The 12,916-nt window shown below is 40.0% G+C and overlaps 1 protein-coding gene across 1 annotated transcript in view; it reads left to right on the top strand.

The window, feature by feature from the left end:
* LOC118755845 (syntaxin-binding protein 5) overlaps positions 1-12,916 on the top strand; it is a gene marked incomplete at its 5' end in the record, with an annotated part of 814,838 nt that overhangs the window by 239,071 nt on the left and 562,851 nt on the right. Inside the window, 3 exon segments of the mRNA XM_036490656.1 lie at positions 627-724; positions 788-976; positions 1,073-1,207. Of these exon segments, the coding sequence (XP_036346549.1) occupies positions 627-724; positions 788-976; positions 1,073-1,207 (422 nt within the window).

A 12,916-nucleotide genomic window follows, 5' to 3' on the forward strand; every position in this document is an offset into this window, starting at 1 on the left:
GTTATTAATTCAAAAATAAAAAGTTTCATTTCACTGACGAAGGGGGGGGGATTGGTTTTCAAAGCTTTGTTTCGAAATTTTTACTACCAGTCTGGTATGAAAGAACATTTGTTTTTGGAAAACTGATTTCATTAAAAAAAAAAACGGGGAAAATTTTCTATATAAAGCGCGAAGAATTAATATTGTTTTGATTTTGTTTCATTACGAAAAACTACTTAAAAAAGGTAATTTTCATGTTTACTATTCTTTAGAAGCCCATAACTCGACAAATAACTTTAAAAAAAAATTGTGTGTAAACTTTCATACCTAGAATAAGTACAAAATACGAACGAATTCCAAAACATAAATTTTTTCCGGTCCGCTCAACGTAAAATGCCCTAAAATTGAAACTTTACAGGAGGAAAATAATTGCTACATTTTCACAGAAAATTCTCACACAGCCACAGAAATATGCTAATAATTCTCGTATTTTTTAAGATATGGCTATAAGTTTTTGTACAGGGGTTTGTCAAATAGGACCTTTTGCGTTGATGGTGACTAGTGTATATTTGAACTACTATTTACGTATAAAGTTGGTTGATGTTGTTTCAATTTAATACAAAGAAATGAAATAACTATATTTCTAGACATTTCGGCACGGATTTCCCTATTCTCCTACTGCGTTCGCTTTTGATCCCGTGCAGAGACTCTTAGCGATCGGAGATAAATCTGGGTTCATTAGAATGTATGCATATTTAAGATTTCATTCTCGAAAAAGTTGTTAATTGCAAGATATTACTTATATTAGACTTGGACGGCCAGGCGTGGATGCTCATGCAAAACACGAGGGCGAGTCGGAGTGTGCTGTCATATTTGCAGAGTTTCTAATTAATGAAGGTGCACTCGTTACGGTAACAGCGGATGACACATTGCACTTGTGGAGTATTCGACAAAAGACACCGCAAGTAGTTCAGAGTCTCAAATTTCAACGAGAGAGGTTTGCTTATTAATATATACATACATACATATATATGTTATTCAATGTTTGCGAAATTCGATGCTGATATTTTTTGGAATTTATTTTTCTTTAAAGGGTAACATGTATCCATCTGCCCGTTGGAAGTAAATGGCTATACGTTGGAACAGAAAGGGGTAACATCCATGTGGTCCATGTGGAAACGTTTACCCTTAGCGGCTACATAATTAACTGGAATAAGGCTATTGAAGTGTAAGGCTTGAAATCATACTTTTGCTCGTACATATGTATAACGTATTGGTTTGACATTTCTACTGACTGATAAATTTTTTATAAGTTCATAAACCTGAAATATAAGAACCAGGACTTCTTAACCAACATAAATGGTTACTTTTCGACCTTTCTCGGTTCATCACTGCAATGAACATAAACCTATCTCCAAAGAAATTGATTGATACTTAAGCATATATCACACGATTTGCATATTTGGACAGATTTGCACATGTTCACAGTTACAGAGTGATTTTGTTTGGAAAGTTGTTATTGAGCTGGACTCATTCTCGATAAAATTTTCTAGACAAAACCACTCTGTAACTACAAAAACGTACAAATCTGTACAAATGTACAAATCGTGTGATCCCTGCTTTAGGCTGAAACTTTGCTATTAAGGTTGGCGAGAAACATCTTCCGGTCATAAACAAATCAACAAGTGTGGGAATTACGATGATTTACCTCATCTACTCTCCGCAAGCACAATCGCGATCAGCAATACAGAGTCTGAACCAAGTCTTCATGTCAATCACCGGTGACGCTTGCGTTGCAGACGAAGAAATGTCATGTACAGTGCGATCGCCCGGTAGGTCATCAATTAATTTGAGTCAGGCGGCTTGGCAACAGAGGCTAGTATCACCAGTGTTGGCAGGTTAGACCATTTATCCGTAGAATTAGGATTATTCCGGAGAAAATTTAGGATAAAATATCTTTAGGGATTTTGCAAGTCTGAGTCTAAATATCAATATAAGTTTTCAGATCGCCTTTATTTAAATATGAGGGAAATAAATGCAACACTGTACTTGATTCTTGAAGTTGGCTGCTTTGAAATGTAAAAAATTTAAACAAAAAGCTTAGAGGTTTGTTTTTCACCACTAACTGTTTCTAGTTTCTGCTACAAGGATTTCATAACGCAAAAAGTTAGCATAAAAGAGCGTAAATGTTTTGGCAAACGATTTAATGCAATGGTGATGGGTTTGTCTTCTTTAACCTATATTAATAAAATGATAAAATTTGGCCTCGACCTAGAAGGGAGCTGAGTTACACTTTCAATATTTAAATAGCCATTATTGGGTATTTAAATACGATATAAATATTTGATGTGAAAATGAATCTTCACAGCTAATCAGCGATCCGTACCTAAATATGTCATGTGAACTCGCAGGAAATTCTTTGCTGGTTGATGATATGGTCGAATATGAGGCATTTCATGTCACCGCGGCCACCTCTGTGCGCGGCCTCTCAGGATTTGGATGAAAGTTGAAGAGATTGAAGGTCTAGGTGACATGAATATACGTGCAGCATATTTTGCCGATATGACGTAGGGTTGCCTATTTACACGGGACTTAAATTTTAAGAAAACGTCATACACTTTCTTTAAAGTGCTGTATCTAGGAAACCTTTTAACGAAACTTAATGGAAAAAAATGTATTTCTTCCGTCTTATTATGGGCTTTAATTGTACATTTTTTACATTAATGTGCAACGTATAAAAAAAAATTAAGTAAACATTTTTCTTTTTTTGACTTTTTTGATTATAGCATTTTTAAAAATTTGTATTTTTACATAAAAACATTCTCGATAATATCAACTTTAAGTACCCAAATGGGCGTAATGGGCTACTTAGGCGTATGGACTCTAGATCGTCTAACGCTCGAGGAATATGATATATAGACATTGAAATTTTATGAAATTGTACATTTTTGAAAGAGGACAGGTGTGTAAAAAACAAAAACAATATGAATAAATGATATTAACTTTACTAAAGATCTGAAATCATGAAAATCCCTTCAAGGAAATGGCAGAATGCAACTTTGTTGCAAGTTCACATAGGAAATTTGCTTACGACGTGAATGGAGGAAATTTTAAGAGACTAGCAGCTAGAGCAAGTCTTCAACTCCTGATGCTACAACAAATTCGAACACCCGAAGCCCTCTACCAATGGGGTGCTGTATGTTTCCAATGGGATCCCTGTAAAATATAACTGCAACGAACTTCTCAGTGGACTTTATTTCGACTATGACTACGTGCCAATTACTTTATTCCTATTTTAAGCTGGTTTAAAAGGTTAAATAACGTCAAGTTAGGAAACTTCATATCCGTATTTAACGAATCTTTAAATCAATAAATAATTTTTTTCGTTTTAGTTCTTAGATCCTGAACAGCCCTATTGTGTTGTTAACACGGTTCGGAAATTCTCATTTATGATTATTCGTTTTCATTCATTTATGAGATTTATCATCTTCGATAATATTCCAAATCTATGTTTGCATTCTTTTGTCGCGAGTGAACAATGCAAACAAATTTGTCATCTCTCACATTCGGAATGCGATCGACAAAAAAATTTCCGCTGCTTTTCATTCGCGAGCGAAAAAAGGAAAAGAAAGTTCCACTCACTCGAATATGAGAAGCCCCTGCATTGTCGGCCTCTCATAAATAAGAAAAACGATGCAAGTAATCCATTACCGATCGCTCACAACAACTTATCGCGAAAAATGTTTAACGACGTTGTATGGGAGACATTTTTCGCGTTTGTTTTGGTTATGAATTTTGTTATGTATACAGCATACATACATATGTACATTAGACTGCATCACTCCCCATACAAAAAAAAAAAATCGTTACTATTTTTCCATATTTCCTATATTTCGGAAAAATATTAAAATTTACGTGAGCTGGACCGATTTGAAAATACCTCCAAAAATGGAGTTTTTTATGTATAAAAATAGTTTCTTACAAATTTTTTTTTGTTAAATCCCCTCATATGACAAAAGGGGGTTAGCTTAAAAAATTTGCATAAAAATATCAAAAAAAATTAAAAAAAAAATATTGAACGGAATCGTAATGATGAGATTTTTGATGCTGTTTTGTAACTATTTTCAAAGATTGGTATAAGGAAAACTTGAATAACTGAACCCAAACTCTTCCGATTTAGACTTAAGAGGTGTCATTGGAAAGGTACTTTCTCGCCCTTTTTATTTCTTTGCTAATAAGCTCATTCAAAAGATGAAAGAGAAAGGTAGGATGAACGAACATCATTCTAAGTTAAATTAAGATGCGTTGGTATTTGAAAAAAAAGGGACACGAATGACTTTTTTTTGCACATAAATAAAATTAGTGGGAAAATACCTTTCTACCGAGATCCCATAAGTCTAAATCAGAATAATTTTGGCCCAGTTAATCAAGTTTTTCGTAAATCAATCTTTGAAAAAAGTAAAAATACGGCTTCAAAAATCTCATTCCTACGATTCCGTTGAAAAGATTTTTAAATATTTTTACGCAGATTTTTGAAGCTTAATCTGTTTTGTCATCTGAGGGGACTTTTTTCAAAAAGTTCTTTACGAAACTATTTTTATTCATAAAAAACTCCATTTTTTGATGTATTTTCAAATCGGTCCAGCTCACTTAATACTTAATATTTTTTCGAAATATTTTCGTAGACGCCTTAAAATGTAATAAATTTTTTAGTCCCGGCGGAAAACTCGCAACTGTTTTTTTGGTGATGCAGTCTAATGTACATATGTATGTGTATGTAAGTAATGCAAGCAAATGCTTTTCGGTTGGAACGAATGTAGGAATATGCTCAAATATATGAATTATGGTGGTAATATATATGTATGTACCAGGGTTGTTGCGAATATTCGCATTCGCATTCGCAACCGCGGAGCTTCCGCATTAATTTTAACATTCGCATTCGCTTTCGCATTCGCATTAATCAATGCGGATCTTTTGCGAATGCGAATATTGAAGGGACCGAAAATAACAGTTATTTTTTGTACGAGTTAAACTTGGCCAAATATTTTTTATTCCCAACTAAAAGTCCTTTCCGGATAATAATCAAACCGCTTATCCAAATTAAACAAGTTTGATACTGAAAGAGGACTTAAATAGCTTTAAAACTGCAATGTCTAACCGAGAAAAGCCACCTATTGAAAAATATTTCAATAAAAAATGTTAATTAATTACCACAGAAGAAACCTTGGGTCAGGTATATAAATTTCTTTAGTATTAAATGATATAAAAAATATATAAATAGAGGTGGTAACCTTCGTTCGTTATTTCTGTTTATTGTTTAATTTTGATAAGCTGTTTGTTTATTATCCAGAAAAAACTTTTATTTCGGAATAAAATATATTAGGCCAAGTTTAACTGGTAAAAAATAACTGTTATTTTCGGTCCCTGGAATATTGTGCAAGTGCACTGATAAAACGTATATCTGGCCAGTCACAAGAAAGGATTAAAAATGAATTACAAAAACTAAAATCGAAAAACGCTGTTGACGTTACAGGTTCTCCAAACTCAGAAACAACCAAAAGAATGAGAATGAAGAATTCTTTCTTCAACGGTGTTTAAACAACGATCTTGCCATGATACTAGATTGTGAAGATGAAAGTCAGGAGGATACATCCGACATTTGCAGCCCGATGCAATTCTCACAAAAGAATTATTGCACCGCAATAAAAAAAATAAATATAACTGAAAATCCTCTCGACTGGTGCAGCGTCAATCGAAAAGAATTTACAATTTTGCCAAGTTTCAAGTTTTTCAAGTTTTCGCCTCGAGCGAGCAGTTATTTAGTGGCCCTGAATTACGACCCTTTAAAAACTTTTTATTGGGCATTGTATCCAATCCAATTTTTGAGTTCAAGTACTAAAAAAAAAAAAATATTAAAAATTACTAACCTTTACATTTTTTATTTAACGAAATAACCTAATTTGCTCACCTAAATTATTTCTTAACAAGGAAAAAAGTCTAAGTTCGGACTGAGCCGAACATTAAATACCCGGCGCAAGTATTAAATATATGATTTTCATCTTTCTTAAAGCTACCGCAACATGGTAAGCAGGGGTGGGGTTACCCCTATTTCAAACATCTTCGATAGAACGATCAGTTAGATATAATGAGATAAACTTATATAGATATGTATGTGTGGGCGGCATCTCACCCATTTTCCAAAATTCAATAATAATGTTACTTCTTTTCAAGGGATTGTTTGGGTAAAATTAGCGTCCTTAAATTTCAAAATATCGAAGTTTCAAGCATTTCTGAAATTTACCGTTATGAAAAAGTGGGCGTAATTTTAGTCCGATTTTCAACGTTTTGCCTCTATGTGGCAGCCACAATAATCATACCGAGTTTTGCACACATTGATCGAACGGTTACCGAGATACATATATGTGATCATAAGTCGGCGGGGTCACGCCCATTTTGAAACATTTTATTATAAGCGTATTTTTTGCTAAAGAATTATTGCAAACATCAATCTTGAATAAATTAGCTCCAGTATTTACTGGTTTATCGAATTTTTCGTATTTCTCTAAATTACCGTTATATGGGATGTGGGCATGGTTATTATCCGATTTTTTAAATTTTCAGCCGTTTGGTATATTTTGTGAAGGCCAACAACTGTGTCAAGTTGGGAGAAATTGGCGGAGCGGTTCCCAAGGTATACACATGCAATCATAAGTGGGCGTGGCTGCGCCCATTTTCCAAAAATTTATAATATTCTTATTTTTTGCCTAAAAGTGATTGTAAATATCAATTTTGAGTGCATAATCTTCAGTAGTTACTAAAATATCGCAGTTTTCGTATTTCTGAAAATTACCGTTATATGGGAGGTAGGTGTGGTTATTGTCCGATTTTGCTCATTTTCAATACCATCCGTCCTACGCCCGAAAGAAGTGCACGTACAAAGTTTCGTTAAGATATCTCAATTTTTACCCGAGACAGACAGACGGATGGACGGACAGATAGTCTATATTTATTTCGATTCGTTTTGCCTGTTACAAACAACCGTTATGTAAACAAAGTTATAATACCCTTGTGCACAAGTGCGCTTAGGTATAAAAATACTTGACATCCGCATTCGCATCCGCATCCGCGGATGTTAGCGTTTAAACATCCGCATCCGCATTCGCATCCGCGGATGTCTAAAATTCCACATTCGCAACATCCCTGGTATGTACATATAAATTACATACATACATACGTGTAGTTAATGTATATTCCAAGCGTACACTTTTCGGTATAATGGTGTATCTGCATGTTATTTTATTATAATGATTGGGTTTATTTATTAAATCTAATAAATGGAACTTAGTGGGGATAAGATTGACTAATGAGAAAAGTCGGCGTCTGGTGAAGACTGAGAGTAAAGAAAAGCAAAAAAAAAAACAATTAAATTTTTTATTTCTTTTAAATGTTTTGATCGCCATTATAAGGCACCTGACGCACCCTCATTCTTCTCATCCCTGCGAATTTATGTACGTATATGTTAATATTGTGCACCAAGTTATTTGATAGAAGGGGTACGGTTTAGTTATTTGCCCAATGATTTCGGGCTATTGTGTCCGAATGGGGGTCCCGATCCACAAAATTTTTACAGAAAGTTGTAGCCAAGAGCCTACATTTCACTCTTGTAATGTAATTTTTGTTCACTAATTTTTTAATAACTTCAGTCTGACATATGCACTTTTTTGTGAATTTTGGGGTGAGTTATACTTAAAAATACTGTGGTCAGTGTAGCCAGAGTTGGACTGATGAGGTTTATTTTGTCTAAGCGCGGTCGAAGGCCGCAAACACGGAAATGTGTTCCGCACAAAAATGCTGTTTACCGAGTTCATATTCCCGGTGTCAAAATACAAATTTTAAGCCATTTTCAGTGGGTTCCCATGGGGCCTGTGGAAGGTTTTGAGGGGTCAGTTATGACTTTTACAAAGTGTAAACTGTGCTGTTTCTAGTGGGTGGGACATCAAGAGCCGCATCAGCTCCCCCTCCGCCCACTAAACAAAAAACAGTGGGCAAATAACTAAACATTCCCCGATAGAAGAACTTACCTATACTTTTGGGTCAAATTGCACACTTTTGTATGCACGTCCTGGGCGCTGAATTTCCCGGCCATTTGCATAGAAATATCAGCATAAATATGTCCATTTCGTTTGCCTCGACGCAAATCAGCAACACGTTCCGCCCACAGCTCAATCAGGATTTGGTCATCCTGCTCGCTCCATACAACACGATTTTTTGTTGCTGACATCTGAAATTTAATACAAATTTGGAATTTTGTATTTGTTTAAATTTTACTGACCATTGCTTATTTTTCGTTGTTTTTCAGTATGTATCATTAATGAATGTGTATGTATCAATTTTCTTTTGACAGTAGCAAACTCAACTTCTGCCATTCACAATAGTAAACAGCTGTCAAATTCGGCAGCATTGCAGTTAAAATTCACGAAATTTTCTTGCATTAAATCTGCATTTAGAAGAGGAAAATGCACGAGTTAATGCAACTAACGCCTCTTTATGCAGATAATCCTTGTTGTCTGTCTTCCCTATTATTTCATCTCAATGGATTAAGGAAAGAAATTCGCTCAATATAAGTTCGCTCATATAAGGGTCAGAATTTTTCATCAGCACACAAAAAAATTTTGGTTGTTGTTGTTGTTGTTGCAGCGGCTACAACAACCCCGCCCAGATCGGTTGGTATCTCAGTCGTTGTCGTCAAGTTCCACTAACGGCAACCCTAGGAAGCGTGCAGCTTCTGTGGGATCTGTCCACAGGGACAGGGCCGTTAGGGTTGCCGGGTTTTCCGGGCATGCGAAGAGATGGTTCGAGTCATGTGGGGTCTCTCCGCATGCCGGGCATTCGTTCGGCACATCCTCATTCAGCCTACTCAAGTAGGAGTTTAACCTGCTGCAGTAGCCGGAGCGAAGTTGAGCGAGTGTAGTGCGTGTCTCCCGAGGCAGATGAAGCTCTGTCTCGTCAATGTCCGGGGGTGGTATGCCTAGAACGGCATTCACAGGTCTAGAGTCTACATAACTCGAGCCTGAGTCCCTGTGAATGCCGTTCAGGGCCTGTCTGTACGCTGTCGGGTCCAGAGGTTGCTTAATGAACCTCTGGACTTCGTCCGTCAGTTCATATAGATGCCTCCTGACGTGCCTAGGCGAGGGCTCCTCTGCAAGCAGCTGTCTGTTTGGGTGGCCACTTCTGTGGCTCCCGATCAGGAACTGCTTGCAGAGCATTATGTTGTGCTCCTTAACTGGGAGCATTTGCGCCTCGCCGTGCAAGTGGTGTTCTGGCGACATCAGGAGGCATCCCGTCGCTGTCCTAAGTGCCGTATTTTGTACCGTCTGTAGCTTCGTCCACTGCGTCCTACTAGTCCCTGGCGACCACACTGGCGCTGCGTAGTTCAAAACCGGCCGGCCTATTGCCTTGTATGTTGCCAGCAACGTTTCTTTGTCTTTGCCCCAAGTACTGCCGGCTAGCGACTTGAGGACCTTGTTGCGGCTCTGTACTTTATTGACAATAGCGGTTGAGTACGCAGAGAAGGAGAGCAGGCTGTCGAATGTTACTCCGAGTCTTTTGGGGTTATTCACCGTCGGAATTGGTGTGTCATCGACGTGAATCCCCAGCGGTAGCCTGACCTCCTTCGTCCAGGTTGTGAACAGGGTCGCGGAGGATTTCGTAGGGGAGAGGGCTAGACACTTTGCAGTGAAGAAGCGAGAAAGTTCGGAGAGATAGCCGTTTACTTTCAAACACAGGTCATCAATTCCATTCCCAGTCGCCATGATCGAGCAGTCGTCGGCATAGGAGACAATCGAGACTCCCTCTGGTGGTTGAGGGAGCTTTGAAATATAAAAGTTAAACAGTAGCGGGGAAAGGACACCACCCTGAGGAACCCCCTGTTTTATTTTTCGCTGCTTACTCGTTTTGTCTCTAAATGTTACCGACGAATGTCGACCACTCAGATAATTTGCCGACCACCGTTTGAGCCTCTGTGGGAGAGAGGAGGCCTCTATATCTTCTAGCAGCGTGGAATGGCAGACGGTGTCAAACGCCTTTGACAAGTCCAACGCTACTAGAATCGTTCTTTCACAGGGACGGTTGCGGTTAAGGACACGAGTTATCTGAGTGTTTATGGCGTTAAGTGCTGTTGTTGTACTGTGCACTTTACGGAAACCATGCTGATGCTTCGCTGGGGTCAGGTGGTTTGTGAAGTACGGGAGTAGCAAGGCCTCAAGTGTCTTCGCTACCGGGGAAAGGAGTGTAATCGGACGATACGAATCTCCTTTGTTGGCGGGTTTCCCCGGTTTGAGCAGTGGGACCACTCTCCCACCTTCCAGATGTCTGGGATGATGAGAGTGGCCATTGACAAGTTGAGGACCTCCGTTAGGTACGCTACCCCCGCAGGACCCAAATTTTTCAGCATCAGCATGCATATTCCGTCGGGACCCATGGCTTTGGAGGCTTTCGCCTTCCCGATGGCCACCTGAACTTCACCGCAAGTGAAAGCAAGGGGCGCACAATTTGTTGGCAGTTTGTGCAGCCTTCTGGTCACTCGACGCTTGGCTTTGTCTACCGGAGGATGCAGTATGAACTGCCGGCTAAAATAGCTCGCGCATCGCTCCGGGTCCGACGAAGCATGGTCGCCGAAGGAAATTTCGACTCTGTCGTCGTGCTTCGTCGGATTAGACAATGACCTCACGGTTGACCAAAGCTTGCTCACACCAGAGGTGAAATTACAAGTCTTCCGGTGCTCCTCCCACTTCTTCCGCTTATGTACGTTTACAAGTTGCCGAATCTCCGCGTTGAGATCCCTGATACGGGGATCTCCGGGATCGGCCTGACGAAGGCTATCACGCTCATCAGCTAGAACAGCCGCTTCGGCAGGGAAGTTTGGACGTGGGTCCGATATACATCCTGCCGGTATGAAGCGAGCTGCAGCAGCAGTGATAGCCCTGCGGAACTTACGTTCACCGAGGTGGTGTGGGGAGCGCTGCGAAGGTGTTTTCAGTAAACTCCGCGTAACCTTTCCAATCAGCTTTGGAAAAGTTGATATAGGTCCGGTGTTTGGCGGAGGCAAAGTCGGTTGGTTTATCAATCGAGATGACTATGGGTAGATGGTCTGATGCTAGAGTCAGCATAGGTCGCCACGTTATGCTGTTTATCAGACCAGCGCTGACTATTGTGATGTTTGGCGAGCTACTGCAGTTACCCATAATCCTGGTGGGTGCGTCGTCGTTCATTGTGCAGAATGTCGAATCGTCTATCTGCTCAGCCAAGTCTGTTCCCCTACGATCGTTTGACAGGCTTGAGTGCCAAAGATCGTGGTGCGCATTAAAGTCACCTACTACCATACGGTTTTCACCTCTGAGGAGCGCACCTATATCAGGGTGATATCCTGACGGGCAGCAGGTGACAGGGGGTATGTAAATGTTAAATATTTCGAGCTCGACATCGCCTGACCGGACATTCTAGGGTGGTATCCCTGCGGTCGATGTCTGCTTCGATAAGACGGTGTGGTGCGTGATGAACGCTAAGCCACCACCATTATCTCGCTCGCGATCTCGACGGTGCACGTTGTACCCGGCGCAATTCAACAAAGTTGAATTGCTGTGCAGCTTCGTCTCTTGGACCGCAGCTATTAATATACCATGCCGACACATGAAGACGGTAATCTCCTCAATCTTGCTCTGTAGCCCGTTACAGTTGAATTGGAGGAGCTTCATGTGGTTCGGGAGACGTGTCGTGATGTGGGGTGTGAGTGAGGTGTATGTTCTTGCCGCCGTTGGCTGTGTGTGCTGCTGAGGTGGTTGCCGCCCTGTGGTGGTGGTGGGGGGCGTCGCAATTGACGTCTGCGACCGAGCAGCGCAACACGGGCACTCGAAATTCCCCGTCCAATCTCGCGTGGTACGCAGACCTGAACATGCCCTAAAGTGGCACCAGCCAAGGCAGGTGTTGCACTTGACTGATGTCACATTACGGAATATTCTGGTCTGACATACCGTGCAGATTGTAGGGGGAACCAGGAGTTGTTGGCGGCGGCGTGTGGGTGGTGGTGCAGTTGTGTGTGTTATGTGGTCTGTGGTGGCTATGGTACGGTCTGGTGTTATTGTGTTGTTGTGTAGTGGCGACTGTGTGTGGTTGCTGTGTGAGTGTGTGGGGCTGCACGGGCGGACTATCGTTTGCCGTGGAGGCTGCTCTGTTTGAGCAACAGGGGGCCACGTAAGACGTGGTCCACTGTCTGTGTGTCCGTAGTCCCGAGCAGACCCTGAGGTGACTCCACCCCTCGCAGGCATTACACTTGACTGAGGTGGAGTTGTGGTGTAATCGTCTTCGGCATACACAGCAGGTGTATATTTCTGGCCCAGGGTTTGACTCGATGCCAGCCCTGAGTAGGAGAATGCGTAGTGAATGTTGCCCTATGGACGGACAACTTCTGAGATACTTCGCCGACCTAAACGGGGTTAGATCGCCGAAACAACAGCCCTTGGTCGGGTGAAACCCGAGTCATTCCGGTACGTAGAACCGGCTGTCGTGGGAATGAAAAACTTTGAATATATGAGCAAACTATTAAGCAAAATACATAAAAAAAATTTTGGTCATATACTTTGATGGTTTGTGTCTCAATCGATAGCTCTCAGAGTGAAAAATTAGTCGTATGAATGTTTTAGCAAAAGTAAAACTTTTGTGAAAGTTATTCGCTAAAAAATAAGATAAATTTTTTTCAAAAATTCATTGTTCTTCGACGGTATAAATAAATTGAACAAAAAATACCACAAATGAAAGATAATTGGCTATATCTTAGTATACTTATATAAAATTTGTACGCAAAGATTTTTGATAGTTTTTAGATATATCCTTTTAAAGGACAATTAGTTTTTAACAATGTTCTCCGCCTAGCAGAAATTAA

This window comes from Rhagoletis pomonella, unplaced genomic scaffold, assembly GCF_013731165.1.
Source record: "Rhagoletis pomonella isolate Grant_MI unplaced genomic scaffold, Rhpom_1.0 Rhpom_scaffold_00002, whole genome shotgun sequence".
Taxonomy (NCBI): Eukaryota; Metazoa; Arthropoda; class Insecta; order Diptera; family Tephritidae; genus Rhagoletis; species Rhagoletis pomonella.